Raw genomic sequence first — 23,280 nt, 5'->3', positions numbered from 1 at the left:
TCTGGCATCGTGCTGATGCCCTCACCACCCAGCTGATGCCCCAGGAACGCCACCTCCCTTTGCATGAAATGGCACTTTCCCGGGTGTAATTTTAGCCCCGCCCCCGAGATCCTCTCCAACACTCGCCTAATTGCCCCCAGTGCCCCCTCAAACGATGTGCCGTGCACCAATATGTCGTCTAGGTACACAACACACTCGTCTCTCGGAACCCCCGCCAGCACTCTGTCCATGAGCCTCTCAAAGGTGGCAGGAGCATTACAGAGCCCGAAGCACAGCACCTTGAACTGCCAATGGCCCCTATCCGTGGAGAAGGCCGTTTTTTCACGTGCCCCTGGCGAGAGGGGCACCTGCCAGTAGCCACTGTGCAGATCAAGGGAGGAGAACCACGAGGACCCTCTCACGTGGTCTAGCGACTCATCAATCCTCGGTAGGGGATAAGAGTCTTTAGTGGTGACAGAATTTAGGCCCCTGTAGTCAACACAAAACCTAAGTTTACCCCCTTTCTTAGGCACCATGACGACCGGCGCGGACCATGGGCTATCTGATGGCTCAATGAAATCAGCCCGCAACATGTCTACAATAGCTGTGTCTGCTGCTTCCCTCCTGGCAAGGGGAATACGACGGGGCCGAATTTTAATGGGTCGGGCGTCCCCAGTGTCTATTTCGTGCTGGACTAGGTGCGTTTGTCCTACCTCATCTTCCCCCCAAGCGAAGCTATCTTTAAAGTCCAACAGCAGCTGCTTTAACTGTCTCTGTTGTCCCTCATCCAGACCCTGACAGTTCTTCAGCCACACAGCCTCGACGGCGTCGATAGCTTCCTCCTTCCCCCCGTCGGGCTGATGGGGTGAAGGAGCCAGTGTATTTTGGGCTACTGGGCTGCCTGTGCTTGCACCATGATGGGGAGTGAAGGCCGTCGCCGCCGGAGACAGCTGCTGGGATGGCACAACGACCAAGGGAGCAGCCGGGATGACCGGTGGAGTCTCTGCAAGCTTGGAGGAAGACGGAGGGACAGCCCTGCCCCCTGCTGGCCCTCCCGAAGGCGACATTCCCACTGTGGGCCCCCCCGACAGCCTCAAAGTGCCCGACGCTAAGTCCAACTGAGCCCCACAGTTTTTCAAAAAGTCCATTCCCAGTATACAGGGGTCCTGCACCGCTGCTACCCACACCGGACACCCCACAGTTCTCCCCCCCACGGTCACAGATAGCTGACACTTCCCTAACATGGGGGCTAGCTCCCCCGTGACAGTCCGTAGCTGGACAAGGGTCGGCTCCACCCGCACCCCAACAGGTAGTATGTCTGGTCTCACCAGGGTTACTGTAGAGCCCGTGTCGACCAGGGCCAAACATTCCACCCCCTCTACCTTGACGATGACATTGCAGAAGTCCCCAACGGTGGTACGTCCCACCACAACTACAGGACTAGGAAACCCGGCGGCAGCTACACCCTGGGGGAGCAGGTCCCCACCCTCTTGTCTGCGCTGCTGGGTACCTTCTTTGCTTACAGTGGGTTCGGGGGCGGGGGGGTGGGCCCACGCAGCCCCCTGCGCGCGAACCCGCTGTCGTTTCCCTGGTGACGGGGGAATCTGTCACACTCTCGCTGAATGTGGCCAGGCTGGCCACAACCCCAGCAGACAATAGGAGCTGAGCTGACACTGCGACGTTGCCTGGAGCCCCTCTCCATGACAAGCGAAGCAGTCTTGACTAGCCCGCCCAACTCGTCAACCCACTCCGGTTTTTTGACCCCTGGCACCCCAGCCACCGCTGCTCTCCCCTCTGGTTGACTGGCGACTTCCACTCTCACTCCCTCACCCCAGATCAGCTCCCTCTTCCTGGCTATCTCCACTGCAGCCCGCAGAGATGGTGGGTCCGCCATCTGAACATGCTTACCCAGTTCGGTGGAAGAGAGCGCTCTAATAAAACTGTCCCGTGCCAGCTCGTCCTGCACCCCAATCGGCATAGTTGCATAAGCCCGCCTGGTCAGGCTCAGAATATCACTTGCCAACGCCTTTAATGATTCCCCCTGAAGTCTCTTTTTGTTACTCAGTTCAATCCGCAGCATGTTGGGCTGCGCGTCGCTGCCGAAACGGCCCCCCAATGCCTCCACTAGCGCACCATAGTCGTCCCTTTCGTCCGGGGCTAGCGTTAGCAGGCATTCCGACGCCTCCTCTGCCAGGCTCAGGGCAAGCTGTAACGCTTTCGTCTCGTCAGACCACCTCCCGGCTCTAGCCAACAACTCAAATTGAGTGAAAAAAACTTCCCATTTACCTTGTCCATTGAACTTTGGTAGTTTAGCCGCTACCGTGGCTAATGGCAATAGGTCGCCGCCATCTCTGTTTACCTTAGCAGGCCCAGCCATTTCCGCACCCGGTGACGTCGATATCCCCGTCGCCGTGACGTCTGCTCTCGAGCGGTGTGAAGGAAAACCCGCCAGTTCTGCCATCTTGCTGACTGACAATTTAACTCCCGCCATGTGACTCTCCAGCCTTCCTACGGCAGTCGCCGCCTGACCCTCCCGACCGGGTACCCCCGAGCCCACCACGGACACTTTGTCCGACTCTTCCTTAATTTTCCGCCTCGCCCCAAGCATCATGACCGTAGATGCGAGTCACGCTAACGCCAACCCGGCCTATACTGAACAGCTAACTCGCCTAGTCTCTATCCCGTAGTTCGAAAGCACTTCTGACACCAATGTAATGACCCGGCTGGGTCATAAAGGGAAAAGAGACGGACTCTAGGTGTGCAGGTCAGAACACAGGTTTATTCATAAACTGGGCTATTGTTCCGGCCACAACCCACGCCGCTAAATGCCGAACGTACACAATGTTACCCTGTCGGGTCAAGAGTCACTCTCATAGGAACAGATCAAGGCACGAACAGAAGAGAGAGAACAATGAGACAGTAATCCCTATTTATGCATTTCCAAATCCCGCGGTATTACCCATCATACCCCCCCAACCTTTCCATCTGTCCTGACATATTTAACCCCTGCTAGTAGCCATGAGAACCATAACACACCCACAAACACAGAACACAATACCGGGTCGTTACAATAAGATATTACAGTTTTTAATGTCCCGTTGGTAGGATATACATGCTCATAGATTGTCTATTTTATTATCGATTGATTGTAAGTTGGCTAGTAGGACCGATGGTAAAGGTAGATTACCATCTCGGCGACGGATCCTTACAAGGCACCCGGACTGTTGTCCACGATACCGCCGACTTTTCCTCCGGCCACTGACGGGGATGAGGGCTTTGCCGGGTGTCTGGAGTAAATCCTTCCCGTCCGACTCGTTGAAGAAGAAGAATTCCTCCAGTACGGGGTGAGTAATCGCTGCCCTAATATCAAGAAGCTCTTTTCAGTCATAAGACATGGTGGCAGAAACATTATGTACAAAATACGTGAAAATAACGTGAAAAAAACATACAGAATAGCACAATTGGTTACGGGATCATAAACCGGAGGCCATCTCCTTCAGCCCCATTAGATAATCATAATTAGACATCCAACCCCTAGGGGGCAGCAGGAGACAGGTGTCTGGAGTACCAGCATGGTTTAACGGCTCTGGTGAAGTTTAACCTAAGGACTTGGGTAGTGGTGCACTTTATAGGGAATAGGGTGCCATTTGGGGCGTATTCTATGGGAAAATCACAATTGCATTTCCTTGATTACTCGAGTCCTCTCTCCTCGCCTCCTACTCAAAACCCAATGGAGGCAAGGAGAGGACACAATGATTTGAGGAAATGCAATCTAACTAGCTGAGGATGATGAAATACTGTACTAGGCCTGGGTAATATGAGGGTGATAATATTTCATGTTTCATACTCCCATCAAACTACAATGAAGTCTGTAGGCTCCATCGGGAACGTTCCCTTAGATACATGTAACCCTCTCTTCTGAGGGACCTGAGTTCCTATCAGTGTGGACCTAGTATCTGTGTGGCAGTACTGTGTGGCAGTACTATTAGACTAGGTGGTCTGTAAGTAGTCAACATGTTAAGGTTAATGTGTGTAAACATAATGTCTGACCAATCGGAATCCATGTTTCAAGATTGTTTTGGTCACGTGGACTGGGAAATGTTCCGTAAAGCCTCAGACAATAACATAGATTTATACGCTGACTCGTGAGTGAGATTATTAGAAAGTGCATTGGAGATGTTGTACCCACTGTGACTATTAAAACCTAACCTAACCAGAAACCATTCATGCAAAACTGAATGCGCGAACCACCACATTCAACCATGGAAAGAGGTCGGGGAATATGGATGAATATAGACAGTGTAATTATTCCCTCCGCAAGGCAATCAAACAAGCGAAATGTCGGTATAGGGACAAAATGAAGTCGCAATTCAACGGCCCAGACACGAGACGTATGTGGCAGGGTCTACAGGCCATCACGGATTACAGAGAGAAAACCAGCCACGTCACAGACACCGACATCTTGATCCCAGACAAGCTAAACACCTTCTTTGCCCCCTTTGAGGATAATACAATGCCACCGACACGGCTCGCTACCAAGGACTGCGGGCCCCCCCTCTCCTTCTCCATGGCCGACGTGAGTAAGACATTTAAACGTGTTAACCCTCGCAGGGCTGCTGGCCCAGACAGCATCCCTAGCCGCGTCCTCAGAGCATGCACAAACCAGCTTGCTGGTGTGTTTAAGGACATATTCAATCTCTCCCTATCCCCTCCCTTCTCCCCACAAGCTTCAAGATGGCCACCATTGTTCCTGAACCCAAGAAAGCTAAGGTAACTGAACTAAATGACTATCGCCCCGTAGCACTCACTTCTGTCATCATGAAGTGCCCTTGAGAGACTAGTTAAGGATCATATCACCTCCACCTTACCTGCTACCCTAGACCCACTTCAGTTTGCATATCGCCCCAACAGGTACACAGACGATGCAATCGCCATCACACTGCACACTGCCCTATCCCATCTGGACAAGAGGAATACCTATGTAAGAATGCTGTTCATTGACTACAGCTCAGCATTCAACACCATAGTACCCTCCAAGCTCATCATTAAGCTTAAGGCCCTGGGTCTCAACCCCGCCCTGTTCAACTGGGTCCTGGACTTTCTGACGGGCCGCCCCAAGGTGGTGAAGGTAGGAAACAACATCTCCTCTTCGCTGATCCTCAACACTGTGGCTCCACAAGGGTGCGTGCTCAGCCCCCTCCTGTACTCCCTGTTCACTCATGACTGCGTGGCCATGCACGCCTCCAACTCGATCATCAAGTTTGCAGACGATACAACAGTAGTGGGCTTGATTACAAACAACGACGAGACAGCCTACAGAGAGGAGGTGAGAGCACTCGGAGTGTGGTGTCAGGAAAACAACCTCACACTCAACAAAACAAAAGAGATGATCGTGGACCTCAGGAAACAGCAGAGAGCACCCCACTATCCACATCGATGGGACAGTAGCGGAGAAAGTTCCTCAGCGAACACATCACGGACAAACTGAAATGGTCCACCCACACAGACAGCGTGGTGAAGAAGGCGCAACAGCGCCTCTTCAACCTCAGGAGACTGAAGAAATTTGGCTTGTCACCTAAAACCCTCACAAACTTTTACAGGCGCACAATCGAGAGCATCCTGTCGGGCTGTATCACCGCCTGGTACGGCAACTGCACCACCCTCAACAACAAGGCTCACCAGAGGGTATTGCGGTCTGCACAACCCATCATCGGGGGCAAACTACCTGCACTCCAGGACACCTACAGCACCCGATGTCACAGGAAGGCCAAAAAGATCATCAAGGACAACAACCACTCGAGCCACTGCCTGTTCAACCCACTATCATTCAGATGGCGAGGTCAGTACATGTGCATCCAAGCGGGGACCGAGAGACTGAAAAACAGCTTCTATCTCAAGGCCATCAGACTGTTAAACAGCGATCACTAACATAGAGAGGCTGCTGCCAACATACAGGCTCAAATCACAAGGCCATCAGACTGTTAAACAGCGATCACTAACATAGAGAGGCTGCTGCCAACATACAGGCTCAAATCACAAGACCATCAGACTGTTAAACAGCGATCACTAACATAGAGAGGCTGCTGCCAACATACAGGCTCAAATCAATGGCCACTTTAATACATGGATTCAATAAACGTATCACTAGTCAGTTTAAATAATGACACTTTAATAATGTTTACATACCCTACATTACCCATCTCATATGTAGATACTGTATTTTATACCATCTATTGCATCTTGCCTATGCAGCACGGCCACGGCTCATCTATATATTTATATGTACATATTCTTATTCCATCTCTCTACATGTGTGTTAGGTAGTTGCTGTGAAATTGTTAGATTACTTGTCAGATATTACTGCACTGTCGGAACTAGAAGCACAAGCATTTCGCTACACTCGCAGTAACATCTGCTAACCAGGTGTATGTGACCATTAACATCTGCTAACCATGTGTATGTGACCATTAACATCTGCTAACCATGTGTATGTGACCATTAACATCTGCTAACCATGTGTATGTGACCATTAACATCTGCTAACCATGTGTATGTGACCATTAACATCTGCTAACCAGGTGTATGTGACCAATAAAATGTGATTTGATGTAGTGCAGTGCCTCCACCTAATAAGTAAAGATATGTATTTACTGTAATTTCCGGACTATAAGCCGCTACTTTTTTCCGCTATGAACCTCGCGGTTTATACAATGACGCGGCTAATTTATGTTTTGTTTTTTTTCACAAGTAGCACCGTCACAAAATGTGACGTAAATCGAGCGCGCTCAAACTTCCCATCATTCTGATTACGGTAGTCATTTTGTCACCCTCATCATGGCAAAGACACGGAGAAATGCATATGATGCAGCTTTCAAGTTGAAGGCGATCGATCTGGCTGTTGGAAAAGGAAATAGAGCTGCTGCACTGGAGCCTTAATGAGTCGATGATAAGACGTTGGAAACAGCAGCGTGAGGAACTGACTCAGTGCAAAAAGACAACAAAAGCTTTCAGAGGGAAGAAAAGCAGATGGCCCGAACTAGAAAATGAGCTTGAAGACTGGGTCAACACACAGAGAGCAGACGGCCGAGGTGTTTCAACAGATCCGACTGAAAGCCAAAACAATCGCCACCGCAATGAAGTTTGACTTTCTTGGTTTACTGCTATTTTTTAAATTTTTGTTACAAGCCGTGTTTCGTTTAAAGGCTGTGTAAGTTCATTTATTTCAATGTACCGGTAGGCACTTGCGGATTATAGACATGTGCGGTTTATTTATGTACAAAATACATATATTTTTTAAATTCAGTGGGTACGGCTTATATTCAGGTGCGCTTAATAGTTCAGCAATTACGGTACTGACTTGGGTCTGTGGTGGCAAAACTGCTGTTATGTTTATCTAGTGTATCTATGTATTTAATTAGTCTGTAATAATGTTTATCTAGTGTATCTCTGTATTTAATTAGTCTGTAATAATGTTTATCTAGTGTATCTCTGTATTTAATTAGTCTGTAATAATGTTTATCCAGTGTATCTCTGTATTTAATTAGTCTGTTATAATGTTTATCTAGTGTATCTATGTATTTAATTAGTCTGTTATTATGTTTATCCAGTGTATCTATGTATTTAATTAGTCTGTAATAATGTTTATCTAGTGTATTTATGTATTTAATTAGTCTGTTATAATGTTTATCCAGTGTATCTCTGTATTTAACTAAAGTCACATGATGTACTGATGAGACTTGCTCCCTCTGCTAGAACACTTCCCCTTTGTCTACATGACTGACTCATGGTTCTGGACTCACAGCCAAATGCTGTTTCTCCATATCCTGTTATTTAGCAGTAGACTGAACTAAACTGTGAGAGACGAACAGGACAAATGGTTGTGGTTCCTTTGAGAAACAGTGTTGAGACATTGAGCACTGAGAAATGGTGTGACATTTCTCAACAAGACCTCACCACAAAAGTCACAATGTGGAAAGGTGAACATCTCTCTGCAGAGGAGATTATATATCATTTAATATATTTGTTTTCATCTGTTTTTGTTTTCTCAATCGTTCAGTTCCATAGGTCAGAGGTCAAGCTGAGCTGAGCCAATAGTGGAAGAGGTTACTGGTTGACTATATTCAGTTGACTGTATGTTACTATGTCAGCCCTCTGTCTTTTGACACCTCCCTCCCTTTCTCTCACCCTCCTCTCTCTCTCATTCTCTCTCTCTTCCTGACATATAGCATCAGGCCTGTTGATCTTGACTCAAGTAACAGACCTCTAGCATCTACACCCCTCCCTTCTCTAACATAAGACCAATATTAAATATAATATATACTCTCATTCATTTACATAGAGACAGATACAATCAATCATTGACACACTGAATATACAACAGTCAGATGCATGACACCATCACCAATGTTCCCTCTAACTTTCTCCGTCACTGAGCAGATTTCAGGTCTGCTGAGCGCAAACTTTAATGTTGTGAAAATTCTGTACAACTTCCAGGGTGTGTTTACTGTGAACACAGAGGCTGTACCCCCTTTAAGTTACAGTTAACAAGTAGGCTACTGTGGCTATTTGATCATAATGTAGATCTACCAGAGTGACCTACCATCAAAAACAATGGAGAAAATACATCCCATAACATTTTAACATGGAAACAGCTGTTCTATCATTCAGCCTACAGTAGCAGCCAATGTGTGGTGTTCAACGTAGACCTACATTCCATGAGACTTTTGAAAGAAACATGCAGGGCTTGACATTAACCTGTTTATCCACTTCTCCTTCAGGCAAGGAGGTGACTGAAAATGCTGTTGTGTTTGATGCAAGTTTACGAAGGTGTCCCAAAATACAACACTGCCCCTTTAAGACAAAAAAAGCTTTTCACCTGACTGATTTTCAAAGAGTCTAGAAATGTACACGGTTTGTAGGAAGTAATCACTCCCCTATTGCTGACTACAGATGATCTATAACTGGGATAATAACTCACTAACTAGCAGAGGAGATGAACAAAATGTGCACCCATGCAGCTCTCTCTTAGATCTGGTAATAAGTGGATGTACTCAGGACCACAGCTGGAAACACAATGTGCCCCCATGCAGCTCTCTCTTAGATCTGGTAATAAGTGGATGTACTCAGGACCACAGCTGGAAACACAATGTGCCCCCATGCAGCTCTCTCTTAGATCTGGTAATAAGTGGATGTACTCAGGACCACAGCTGGAAACACAATGTGCACCCATGCAGCTCTCTCTTAGATCTGGTAATAAGTGGATGTACTCAGGACCACAGCTGTAAACACAATGTGCACCCAGGCAGCTCTCTCTTAGATCTGGTAATAAGTGGATGTACTCAGGACCACAGCTGGAAACACAATGTGCCCCCATGCAGCTCTCTCTTAGATCTGGTAATAAGTGGATGTACTCAGGACCACAGCTGGAAACACAATCCAGTTCAAAGTAATGGAGCAGATCCATACATGGATGCTTTGTGTGATATATTGTTGTCTCTACCTTCTGCCCTTTGTGCTGTTGTCTGTGATCAATAATGTTTGTACCATGTTTTGTGCTGCTACCATGTTGTGTTACTACCATGCTGTGTTGTCATGTGTTGCTGCCTTGCTATGTTGTTGTCTTATGTCTCTCTTTATGTAGTGTTGTCCTATATTTATATTTTATGTATAATCCCAGCGCCCGTAGAAGGCCTTTTGCCTCCTGTTCTTAACTGACTTGACTAGTTCTTAACTGACTTGACAAGTTAAATAAAAAATATGGTAATGTTCTATTTGCATGTAGGCCTACTGCAGCTCTGATTGGTTCTGCCGCCCCGGTCTGTGTAGAGTACGGGATGAGTCGTGTCAATGTAATAGAATCCTACTCCGATGCGTTCTGTCTACAACATCTCTTACATAGTTGGGTTTGTTTCGGTTTGTTGCAGTGAAAGTGGATAATATTCCATTGATCACATTTACCACAGTAAAGGGACACGTTGATGGTGTTAACAGGGAAAACAGGGAAAACTCTAGAACAGTGATGGTCACCAAACAGTGGTCACCAACATTTGAGTCAAAATGCAAGCCGAGATCTACCAATCAGCTTTTCCTTTTAACATGACTTAACACGTACGCCTATGTAACATTAACCTATTAAAAACAGTACTGTAGCAATGAGTTTTGTGCAGTAAGCTACATGCCCAATACATTATCACCGTTTGACGGAGAAGTCAGTCACTGGCCGCGGACAGCATTTGGTAAACTAACACACCGCCTCCCTGCTCCGTTTTCAGCTCCGTTAGCAATGTGTGTCGACACAGTTAATTTAGCGATCTCAGTTCATACAATACACACATTATTCTTACCTTCCTCCAGTAACAATATGGTATAAGGAATAAGCAGACAATGATTCATGTGACGTTTATTGTACTTATCTATGTTTTGGAGTAGCGCTCTGTCTGATTGTTTATGTTCCTCTCCGTCTCTGTAACTTCCGGGTTTGCTGGAATACGGAAACGAGCTTCTTCTTCTGTGGTATAATTGCGTTCGCAACAATTATATGTGCCTTCCGCCACCTACTGTTCAGGTGGACAATACGTCTCCAAACAAGATAAACATTTAACTTAATCAAACTAAAATAACAAGATAGTTTGTATGGTATTTGTTAATTAAACTAAATCTGCCTGCTTTTCTATTGTAATCAGGTCCTACACAGGCTCAGAAGGATCCTGTGATGGAGAGACATTTCCTGGTGACAGTAGTCATTGAAGTGCTTCTGCCGTTAAGTCCTGGAGGCCCAAAAACTTATTGGCTGCAGTTATAATGATGTCCCACTTCTTGGACACTTCTGCAGTACAATGAATAACTGTGGCTGTAAATGCTACAAAATCCTCCTTTTCCACAATAAGTGGATCCAGATCACATGATTGACGTATAACATTTACAACTGGTTGTGGTGTGTCATGACGTTGGCCTGTTGGGGGAGGTTTATGACCCCAGAAATACATTTCCCCTTTTCTCTCTCTCTACTTTATAGAGTTGACTCTTGTAAAGCCTTTGTAACATAGAGAGTCTGGGAACATCAAAAGGTGGGGAAACGAAACCATATTTCGGTAATCCAACCAGTTGAAAATATGTGTTGGTACTTAATTAATGAATATGATGTCAGATCAGTTGTTGTCTGAGACATTACTACTAATGACAGGATGACATAAACTGTATCTTGGAAAGTCGACACATTCTAGTTATCAGATTCACATGGAATTGTTGTGCAATTTAAATGTTTAAATATGAAACTATTTGTGAAAAGATGAAATGTAACTTTATCTTCTTAAATGAGAGTTCGGTTTGTCATAGAGACACTCTGCTCACTCAGAGGCCCCGCCCAAGTGAACAGACATTGGTTGTAAACTATGAAACACGCCCTTCTTTCACCACTATAAAAACCTGTTGACGAAAATTCAACTTTCTGTTCCAAGGACGTGTGGACTTGCGGTTCCCACGTTGAAAGGACAAAGATCACCTACAAAACTAAGCAAACCTCAGCGTGAACTCTGGTTGAACGACAAGAACCTAATGAAATTAGCATCGAATTTCAACGTGAAGATGACGATCAAGGATGAATTTCGACTACACCAGCCAGAGCTTAAAGTATGGCAACTTGGTATGAACTTTGAACTCTTATTCATTAAAGAAGTGATACCTCCTAGCCGATTGAGGACGGACAGAGTATCCATTCTACCACGCTCCAGTTCACCACTAGACATTCTTCAGAGGACCAGAGATCCATGCTGGACAACCGGGCCTTCTATCTATGACCAATCTACCGAAGCGCAGCTCAGAGTAAATATTTACTGCATTTTCCTTTTTCAAGTGGGCGGTTATTTAGAATGCATAAGATACTGTATTTACAGTGGTGGGCCGTCAGGGCCAGCAAGGCCTTCTCTGCTGGCCTAAACATCATCAGAATATATATATTTTTTAAATATATTTTCCCACAAATATGTATTAAATTATTCCCCAGAGTAAGAATTATACTCTTCATTTCATAGCTTTCCTCTTGGTTGCACTGCTTCCAGCCCCAGGTTGAGATTTGGAGGGCTGGTCTTTATGTTAGATCTTTTATCCAATCATATTCAGCCATCATGTGTTGCCAGGGGTCTAAAATCTGCCCTCAGGCCTTCAGAATCAACAGTGCGGGCGCTTGTAGGTTAAAGTGAATGGAAATGAACATTTAGTGTCAACCAATCAGCTTTAGAGTTGGCTATTGGCTATTGTACGCCTGCTGGCTGGCTCCAGTGTTACACAGGAGCCAGCTAGCAGGCGTAGTGCGTGCACGTCTTTTGATTGGATTACCAATATTGAGAAGCAGGTCCTATGGGCAGGTCTATGCAGATCCTCAGAACTAGGAAACTGAATTTGATAAACAAATTAATTTGCGTACGACTAAGCTGTTTTTTCAACCCACAATGGCGGAAGGAGGAGAAGATATCGATTTGGTCGAGGATATAATTATAACGCCATTCTCAAGACGAACTTTTCAAGAAAAGTTAGACGTTGTAAGGAGAGGTCGCCCGACGCCGACGCTACAAAGCCTGTCACAGGCGGGAAAAGGGTTCGTTCGCCACTTTCAAAGTTCCAACTACGAGCGCTATCAATGGCTCACAGGCTCCGAGAAGCACTGCAAACTGTACTGCTGGGAATGCCTATTATTTGCAAGTGATCGATTTGGTGTTTGGAGCCACACTGGCTTTGCAAACTTGAGTTGTCTAACCAAGGCAGCAACGAGACACCAAAGTACGGCTGGGCACTTACAAGCAATGGTGCTTTTGAAAACTTTTGGGGACACCAGAGTGGAGCTACAGCTCAACGAACAATCACGCAGGGCAACGGAGCTGCACAATGAAAAGGTGAAGAAAAATAGGGAAATATTGAAAAGACTCATTGATTGTGTCATGTTTTTGGGTAAACAGGAACTTTCTTTTAGGGGACACGATGAAAGTGCTGACTCCACAAACAAAGGGAACTACGTGGAGCTTCTTTCTTTTCTTTCTGAAAGCAACACAGATTTACAATACCACCTGTCCACTAACAGTGTTCATTGGGACGTCAGGCAAAATACAAAATGACCTAATTTATGCTATTGCTGAAGTGATGGGAGAAGAGATCAAAATGGAGATTAAAAAAGCTCCCTTTGTTGCTGTTATGGTGGACGAGACAACAGATGTGGGAAATGCAGCACAGCTCTCACTCGTCCTGCGTTATGTGACGGACACGGGAGTCAAGGAGCGATTTATCCGATTTGAAGATGTGACAAGCGGCAAGCGAGCTGATGACATTGCCGCTCTTATTTTCCGTTTCTTGGAGGAAAATGAATGTAGTCTGGATAAAGTTGTGGCACAGTGTTTTGATGGCGCAGCAGTCATGGCATCTGGACTCAATGGGGTGCAGGCTAAAGTTAAGGAGAGGGCACCGATGGCCTTATTCATTCACTGCTATGCACATCGACTAAATTTACTACTGACTCAAGGAGCCTCAAAGCTTAAAGAATGGCGTTTCTGTCTAAATGTATAGTGTCTAGAGCCATGGCATCATAATGATGGTAATAAGAGGTGGATTAATTCGGGTGGGACTGTGTAGGACCTCACTGAAGGCCCAGGCCCCAGGCCCACGGCACGCTACTGCCATGACCTAACCATCTGGGTGGTCTTAACCAATCATAGCACAGTATGATACAGCGGTAAAATGCATCCAATTACAATTCAGTATGTTTAGACATATGAATATTACATTTTGCTCATCAAAGGTGTAACAAAGTGAAACTGTAGATCTCAAAGCCTCAGTTCCGGGAGAGTAGTGGGTGAAACCATTCACCTCAGGAAAAGGGGTGATGTAAATAAAGTTTCCTTTCATTATGTGTTACTGAATTCATAAAAATATTTGCTGCCATTGTAGTAAGGTTGGTAATACGAGAGGTCTTCGGACTTACCATTTTTGTATTATTTTCTTTGAAAGAACAACTAGTGTGTTTTGAGTGCTTCTCCCCTATTTGGGAAGTTGGTCTGCCCGCTCCTCAGTCTGAGAGATATTCTGAGAGCAGGTTCGAGTCCTCTTCCTCTGTACATAAAAACTGTTTAAAACTGTATAACACAATAGTGGTTTTGGAAAACTGGTTCATATATCCTAAAGTCAATAGCGAATGTGACTATGTATATATTTATTTTGCCGTTCATGAATTGAAGACCTATTTCAGCCAGTTAACCAAGTTGTTGCTGTCTTAGCTAGCCGTGTTAATGACGAGCTAACTAGCACCGTTGGTCTCTGCACTACAATGTCACGCCAGCTATTGCCAGCAGGTGATTTACTAGCAGGTGACTTATTGAAATATTAAGTGAATGTTTATTTTCTAACTACCTTTAAACGTTTATATAAAAGGGTTGTACTTGTGCTCTGTATTTATGGATTAATATCACTTCACATTGAGGGTATGTATCAATAACGTTACTGTTGCTCCTATCTAACAGATATCTTGTGTCCTACCTAACCATGTGTCACTACTGTTGCTCCTATCTAACAGATATCTTGTGTCCTACCTAACCATGTATCACTACTGTTGCTCCTATCTAACAGATATCTTGTGTCCTACCTAACCATGTATCACTACTGTTGCTCCTATCTAACAGATATCTTGTGTCCTACCTAACCATGTATCACTACTGTTGCTCCTATCTAACCATGTATCACTACTGTTGCTCCTATCTAACCATGTATCACTACTGTTGCTCCTATCTAACAGATATCTTGTGTCCTATCTAACCATGTTGTAGTCTGTCCAAGAGGGGAATCACACAGACTGACCTCAGTTAATTCATACTGTATGTTGTAGTCTGTCCAAGAGGGAAATCACACAGACTGATCTCAGTTAATTCATACTGCATGTTGTAGTCTGTCCAAGAGGGGAATCACACAGACTGATCTCAGTTAATTCATACTGTATGTTGTAGTCTGTCCAAGAGGGGAATCACACAGACTGATCTCAGTTAATTCATACTGTATGTTGTAGTCTGTCCAAGAGGGGAATCACACAAGACTGATCTCAGTTAATTCATACTGCATGTTGTAGTCTGTCTAATAATTAAATCACACAAGACTGACAGCCTGTAATTTTATTAAAAGCATTCAGTTGATTACATGGCAGTTTAGAGAGCAACATCATAACAATAATCTACATCATAAACTATATCATAACATTTATAATCAATAACATCATTATCTATATACTACTAACAACATCATAACAATAATCCAATTTGTAAGTCGCTCTGGATAAGAGCGTCTGCTAAATGACTTAATGTAAATGTAAATCTACATCATAATCAATAATCAATATCATAACATTTATAATCAATAACATCATGAGAGGTAAACAACAACAACAAACCCCTTTATTAAAAAATGTTTCAAAATACAAAGAATGAACAGATGATTATAATAATACATGAACTAATAATGGAGACACTTCAAGATAAAGAATCTAAGAGACACTAAATAAGATAAAGAATCTAAGAGACACTAAATAAGATAAAGAATCTAAGAGACACTAAATAAGATAAAGAATCTAAGAGACACTAAATAAGATAAAGAATCTGAGACACTAAATAAGATAAAGACTCTAAGAGAAAAGTAAAATCAAAACATTCTGGAACAAAAAACAGACGTAATTGAGCTACTCTCTTAAAATAACAAAAACCCCATGTTACCCAGAACCCCATAATACCCAGAACCCCATAATACCCAGAACCCCATGTTACCCAGAACCCCATGTTACCCAGAACCCCATGTTACCCAGAACCCCATGTTACCCAGAACCCCATGTTACCCAGAACCCCATGTTACCCAGAACCCCATGTTACCCAGAACCCCATGTTACCCAGAACCCCATGTTACCCAGAACCCCATGTTACCCTGGTGGTAAAAACCAAACTAAAAGGAATAATGGTGGTTGCAGTCACTCCTTTTAGATTTCTTCCAAGGTTCTAGAAAGATAAACTAATTCTGAACTTGTTATTAAAATTAGAACCACTTCAGGTTTGTCACCACATTTTAAACACCAGTCCACTGCTGACCATCGATTTAAAACACAAAACTGACCTAAGATCAGCATGTAGGGTCAGCTTCATTCTTCTCCTACTCCGTCCCCTGGGCTGCTCTCTCCTCTCCCGGTCCAGCTTCAGCTCTGGAGCTCAGAGAGACCATCTCCATGGCATTGACATCAAGATCCATGCAGCTCACCCTGTTCACTCTCTTCTGCATCCTGGTGGGCTAGGGAGACACAGCACCAACAGTCAGACATTTACTCTCTAGTATCTCCATTCTCTCTCTCTCCCTCTCACCCTCTCCCTCTAGTTTAAATGACTTGTAACGTCTGAGTAAATGTCTTTACCTTGTAGTACAGGTAGGAGGTGGTGATGGCTGTCAGTAGGAGCAGCAGCACTACAACGTGTCTGATGATGAAGGCTGGCAGAGGAGAGGCTGCAAACAGAAACACCTTTGATGAGGGGACTGATCATCATCACATAGATCTGTGGGAAATCTGTCAATGACAAAGTTATAAGTCTGGTTCATGTTCAGTTACCTGTGATGGTGAGGGAGAGGAGCTCACTCTCAGAGGAGAAGTTATGAGAGAAAACATAATTGTCATAAACACAGCTGTAGTTCCCTTGGTGGGAGTCATCTGCAGCAGGGAAGAGGAATGCAGCAGAGTGATTGACAGCTGGCTGGGTCTGGGTTCTGTTGGAGCCGGTGAACGTGAGGAGGAAGGAGCCTCCTGGGTACTGTGGCTGAGTGGAGCAGGTGATGGTGAAGCTGTGGCCCCATAACATCTCGGGCCCCTGGTGGCCCCTGGAGACCCCTCCCATTGAGTCAGTCAGGGAGATATCAGGCTGGACCAGGAGATCTGTAACAATAAAAGAGAAGAAGAAAAACCTCTTCAACTAGTTTCCTATAGATATGACAATAACATCAGCATGTAACAGTGCTAGCCACCCTCCCTCACAGGGCAACATGAGTAGTGGGCCTACAGTCACTGAGACAACATATGTTGATATCAGGCTTAAACAGGACATCTGGAACAAGAGGAGAGAAAAAGAAAACGTAGCTCCTCAACTACTTTCCTCATTTAGATATGACAATAACATGACATGTGACAGTGGTAGTGAGTAGAGACGTTCACTGAGATAACACTCACATACAAAAGCATTCTGGGATATTTAAGTTGTATTTGATTCCTACTTGACTGAGTGATCTATTTAGCAAAGCAGACTGACAAGTTAAACAGTCATCATGAGATGTGCAGAGGAAGTTGTATGAATGAAGGAAATCAGTTGAAAATAATTATAATATGTTGATATTTCCTGAGCAGATCACTGTGAGTCCAGGAAGGAGATATAATACATGGACAAAAGTACACTGCTCAAAAAAATAAAGGGAACACTTAAACAACACAATGTAACTCCAAGTCAATCACACTTCTGTGAAATCAAACTGTCCACTTAGGAAGCAACACTGATTGACAATAAATTTCACATGCTGTTGTGCAAATGGAATAGACAAAAGGTGGAAATTATAGGCAATTAGCAAGACACCCCCAAAAAAAGGAGTGATTCTGCAGGTGGTGACCACAGACCACTTCTCAGTTCCTATGCTTCCTGGCTGATGTTTTGGTCACTTTTGAATGCTGGCGGGGCTCTCACTCTAGTGGTAGCATGAGACGGAGTCTACAACCCACACAAGTGGCTCAGGTAGTGCAGTTCATCCAGGATGGCACATCAATGCGAGCTGTGGCAAAAAGGTTTGCTGTGTCTGTCAGCGTAGTGTCCAGAGCATGGAGGCGCTACCAGGAGAAAGGCCAGTACATCAGGAGACGTGGAGGAGGCCGTAGGAGGGCAACAACCCAGCAGCAGGACCGCTACCTCCGCCTTTGTGCAAGGAGGTGCACTCCCAGCGCCCTGCAAAATGACCTCCAGCAGGCCACAAATGTGCATGTGTCTGCTCAAACGGTCAGAAACAGACTCCATGAGGGTGGTATGAGGGCCCGACATCCACAGGTGGGGGTTGTGCTTACAGCCCAACACCGTGCAGGACGTTTGGCATTTGCCAGAGAACACCAAGATTGGCAAATTCGCCACTGGCGCCCTGTGCTCTTCACAGATGAAAGCAGGTTCACACTGAGCACATGTGACAGACGTGACAGAGTCTGGAGACGCCGTGGAGAACGTTCTGCCGCCTGCAACATCCTCCAGCATGACCGGTTTGGCGATGGGTCAGTCATGGTGTGGGGTGGCATTTCTTTGTGGGGCCGCACAGCCCTCCATGTGCTCGCCAGAGGTAGCCTGACTGCGAGATGAGATCCTCAGACTCCTTGTGAGACCATATGCTGACACATGCACATTTGTGGCCTGCTGGAGGTCATTTTGCAGGGCTCTGGCAGTGCACCTCCTTGCACAAAGGCGGAGTTAGCGGTCCTGCTGCTGGGTTGTTGCCCTCCTACGGCCTCCTCCACGTCTCCTGATGTACTGGCCTGTCTCCTGGTAGCGCCTCCATGCTCTGGACACTACGCTGACAGACACAGCAAACCTTTTTGCCACAGCTCGCATTGATGTGCCATCCTGGATGAACTGCACTACCTGAGCCACTTGTGTGGGTTGTAGACTCCGTCTCATGCTACCACTAGAGTGAGAGCACCGCCAGCATTCAAAAGTGACCAAAACATCAGCCAGGAAGCATAGGAACTGAGAAGTGGTCTGTGGTCACCACCTGCAGAATCACTCCTTTTTTGGGGGTGTCTTGCTAATTGCCTATAATTTCCACCTTTTGTCTATTCCATTTGCACAACAGCATGTGAAATTTATTGTCAATCAGTGTTGCTTCCTAAGTGGACAGTTTGATTTCACAGAAGTGTGATTGACTTGGAGTTACATTGTGTTGTTTAAGTGTTCCCTTTATTTTTTTGAGCAGTGTATGTGGAACTCAGCAGTGAGTTTTACAACACAGGATTATTTTTACGCTCTACGTGGTTCAACACTCGGCGGTCCGTTCTGTCAGCTTGTGTTGTCTACCACTTCACGGCTGAGCCGTTGTTGCTCCTAGAAGTGCCACTTTAAGTCACTGATATCTTCAGTAAGGACATTTTACTGCCAATGTTTGGCTATGGAGATTGCATGGCTGTCTACTCGATTTTATACACCTGGCAGCAACAGGTGAGGCTGAAATATCCGAATCCACTAATGTCCACATACTTTTGGCCATATGGTGTATCTTGTTATTACCTGAGCAGATCACTGTGAATACAGGAAGGAGATCATAGCTTCTGTAACACTCCCTCAGTGAAGACTCAGACCCAGAACAGTACAATAAAAACCCTTCAGTGGTGTTTCCAGGAAGTACTGAAACAGTGGAGCCACAACCCAGCTGTCTACACACTACTGCAGCTACACTCTCGTGTTTCTTGTATAGAGTTCCCACAATCCTCCACTCTCCCTGGTCGTTCCTCTCGACTCTACCAGCACAGCGACTGCCTCCTCCCACCAGCCTCACATCATCAGGCTCTGAGAAAAGAAAAGAGAGAGACAGTAATCTTACTATTTTCTCACTAAAACACACCTATATTGTTTCTCATATTCTTCACTCCAGGTGAGAAACAATGTTGAGTGACAAACTGTTTCTTACCTGAGCAGGTGAGTCCAACAGCATTACCAGGTAGGCAGGTGTTGTTTTCTCTGTCTGAGGTGTCACAGTCCAGGAGAAGGGACTCATTGCTTTTACACTGGAACTCTTTATCCCAGGTCTGACCCTCACCTCCTCCATAGAGCCCCCCCTGTAGAGCTGCAGGAGCCCCACAGCCAACATCCTTACAGACTACCTCTGCATCCTGCCGGTCAAAGTCAGCTTCACACACTGAGGCCCAGGACTGATTGGACTTCACCTCTACTCTCCCAGAGCAGAGACCAGCTCCATCCACAAGCCGCACAGACTCTGGAGAAAAAGAGTTGGTTGAACATTCAATCAGTTTTGTTGATGACACTGTCAAGTACTAAACACAAATATGTTGGATAAAAGATTGTAGTTTGCTATGTTTGATACTGTAAGAGGTAGAAATGGGTTCTTAGTCACTCAGGATCGGGTTGGGAATAATGCAGGCAGGAGACAGGAATAAGTTCACTTCACTTTATAGAAAATAAACAGCTGGACATCCATCAGGCAGCTTCACTTCAGTACCATCTGAACTACAATGATCTGCCCATGAACATCTCCCATAAACCAATATGACAAACACAAATATAATGTTTAAATACATCTGACATCTCTCCCTCTATTTAAATGAAATAAATAAAAAACACATAAAACATGATACATTGTAATATTGTATAATGTACAAATAAATCTCTCAATATGACCAGTCTCTTACCTGAACAGATCACATGAAGATAATATCCACCATCACAGTCACCACGTCCTCCTTCTCTGATGTTACACTGTCTAATAGAAGACTCATGTCCCCTACATCTCAATAGTCTGACTCCTCTTCTTCCATCTTCAAACAGAGGTCCTCTAGATTCAGCTACAGGATTCCCACAGTCCAGCTCTCTACACAAAATCTTGGTCTCTTTCATGCCCCACCACCTAGAACATAGACCCAACCACTCTCCTCTGTAGAAGACTTCCACTGTCCCAGAACAGGAAGTGGTCCCATTCACCAGTCTGACTGAGTTTCAGCTGTAAACAGCAGAGAGGAAAACACAGTGGTGAGGACAGATGATGACAGTGATTCTGTTATTCTAACAGCAGTAATGCTTTGTGGTTGACAAGTATTAGTAGTTCCATAAAACACTACTTGTTATTGGGTTTTAGAATGGTTTGTATGGACACATGAATTTCTCCATGTGGGATAATAAAGTTGACTAATATTGAACTGCTATAATCACTGTAGATTTATACTCTACCTACCTGGTGGACTGACGCTTTGAGCCTGGAGATCTGAGGAGAAAGAGAGACAGAGGAGAAAGGGAGGAGTCAGAGGAAGAGAGAGACAGAGGTTAAATGAACATCAACATGACCTTTCATGATGTGATGGGAAGACAGGCTTATCGTTGGTATGGTGCAACAACACCCATGTGTACATACACTATATATACAAAAGTATGTGGACACCCCTTCAAATTAGTGGATTCTATTTCAGCCACATCCCTTCTGACAGATGTATAAAATCAAGCACTCAGCCATGCAATCTCCATAGACAAACAATTTCAGTAGAATGTCTTTAATGAAGCGCTCACTGACTTTCAACATGGCACCATCATAGGATGCCACCTTTCCAAGTCAGATGGTCAAATTTCATAATCCCCCAACTCCTCTTCTCTCCCTCCCCCTCTCTCCCTTTCCTCTTCTCCCCCTCTCCTCTACTCTTCTGCCCCTCTCGTCTCCTCTTCTCACCCTCTCTTCTCCTCTTCTCACCCTCTCTTCTCCTCTTCTCACCTTCGCCTCTTCTCCCCCTCTTCTGCCCTTCTCGTCTACTCCTCTCCACCCTCTCTTCTCTTCCCACTGTCTTCTCCTTTTCTCCCCATCTCTTCTCATCTTCTCCCCCTCTCCTCTTCTCTTCCTCCCTCACCATTTCTCTCCTTTTATTCTCCTCCCCCTCTCTTCTCATCCTTTCCCCCTCTTCTGCCCCTCCCTTCTCCACCCCCCTCTCCTCTCCCTTTCCTCTTCTTCCCCAATCTTCTCCTCTCCTCTTCTGCCATTCTCCTCCCCCTCTCTTCTACTCCCCTCACCTCCCCTCACCCCTCTTCTCTCCATTTCATTCTGTACTCCAACATCTGCCTGGTATTCAAGATAACCAAATGTGGTGCTGTTATGTTGTGTTTTCTTCAACCTCAGACTTAAATAGCGTTGTTCCAAGAACCTCCACCAGGGGAACTGTAGAATCTTCAAACGGTCCACCACCTTCTCCCAAACTGCCTTCTCATACAAACCAATAAAGACATGGAATGGCCTCACCTCAACATGGATCTAGTCCAATCAGACGTGTCTCACCTCAACATGGATCTAGTCCAATCAGACGTGTCTCACCTCAACATGGATCTAGTCCAATCAGACATGTCTCACCTCAACATGGATCTAGTCCAATCAGACGTGTCTCACCTCAACATGGATCTAGTCCAATCAGACGTGTCTCACCTCAACATGTATCTAGTCCAATCAGACGTGTCTCACCTCAACATGGATCTAGTCCAATCAGACGTGTCTCACCTCAACATGGATCTAGTCCAATCAGACGTGTTTCACCTCAACATGGATCTAGTCCAATCAGACGTGTCTCACCTCAACATGGATCTAGTCCAATCAGACGTGTCTCACCTCAACATGGATCTAGTCCAATCAGACGTGTCTCACCTCAACATGGATCTAGTCCAATCAGACGTCTCACCTCAACATGGATCTAGTCCAATCAGACGTGTCTCACCGCAACATGAATCTAGTCCAATCAGACGTGTCTCACCTCAACATGGATCTAGTCCAATCAGACGTGTCTCACCTCAACATGGATCTAGTCCAATCAGACGTGTCTCACCTCAACATGGATCTAGTCCAATCAGACGTGTCTCACCTCAACATGGATCTAGTCCAATCAGAGGTGTCTCACCTCAACATGGATCTAGTCCAATCAGACGTGTCTCACCTCAACATGGATCTAGTCCAATCAGACGTGTTCACACTGATATTGATCTAATAGGCAACAGTGACTTTTTTTTTGTTGCAAACTGTGGAAAGATGAGACTCTCAGGAACACGATGATGTTCTCCGTTCTGCTCTACGACCCCATAAGCATCGTCTGAAGTCGTACAGTCCATCTGCCAACTTCTGTCTGTAGTGTCAGATCCGTTTGGACTACACACTAACATGACCCCACTATGGAAAGGTGAGTCTCTCAGGAACACGTACAGGTTGTATTGATCTAGGACACACTAACATGACCCCACTATGGAAAGGTGAGTCTCTCAGGAACACGTACAGGTTGTATTGATCTAGGACACACTAACATGACCCCACTATGGAAAGGTGAGTCTCTCAGGAACACGTACAGATTGTATTGATCTAGGACACACTAACATGACCCTACTATGGAAAGGTGAGTCTCTCAGGAACACGTACAGGTTGTATTGATCTAGGACGCCCACAAGCTTTACATGACTCGTCTGAAGGTCTCCCGGTACCAGTTTAACACATTTATGGAAGTATACATGAAGATAGTTTAGTGTAAAAAATAAG

General features: G+C 45.3%; 1 protein-coding gene across 1 annotated transcript in view; it reads right to left on the bottom strand.

Moving 5' to 3' along the window:
* Window positions 1–16,363: 16,363 nt before the first annotated feature.
* Window positions 16,364–23,280, bottom strand: part of LOC139579781 (scavenger receptor cysteine-rich type 1 protein M130-like) — a 524,366-nt gene continuing 517,449 nt past the window's right edge. The window contains exons 8-9 of the mRNA XM_071408602.1: window positions 16,592–16,912; window positions 16,364–16,488 (exon numbers count right to left, since the gene is read on the bottom strand). Of these exons, the coding sequence (XP_071264703.1) occupies window positions 16,364–16,488; window positions 16,592–16,912 (446 nt within the window). The remainder of the gene's footprint in view (window positions 16,489–16,591; window positions 16,913–23,280) is intronic.

Source organism: Salvelinus alpinus, chromosome 6 (assembly GCF_045679555.1).
Source record: "Salvelinus alpinus chromosome 6, SLU_Salpinus.1, whole genome shotgun sequence".
NCBI lineage: Eukaryota > Metazoa > Chordata > Actinopteri > Salmoniformes > Salmonidae > Salvelinus > Salvelinus alpinus.
Note: the sequence above shows the minus strand (reverse complement) of the source record. Positions and strands in the feature narration are given on the sequence as shown.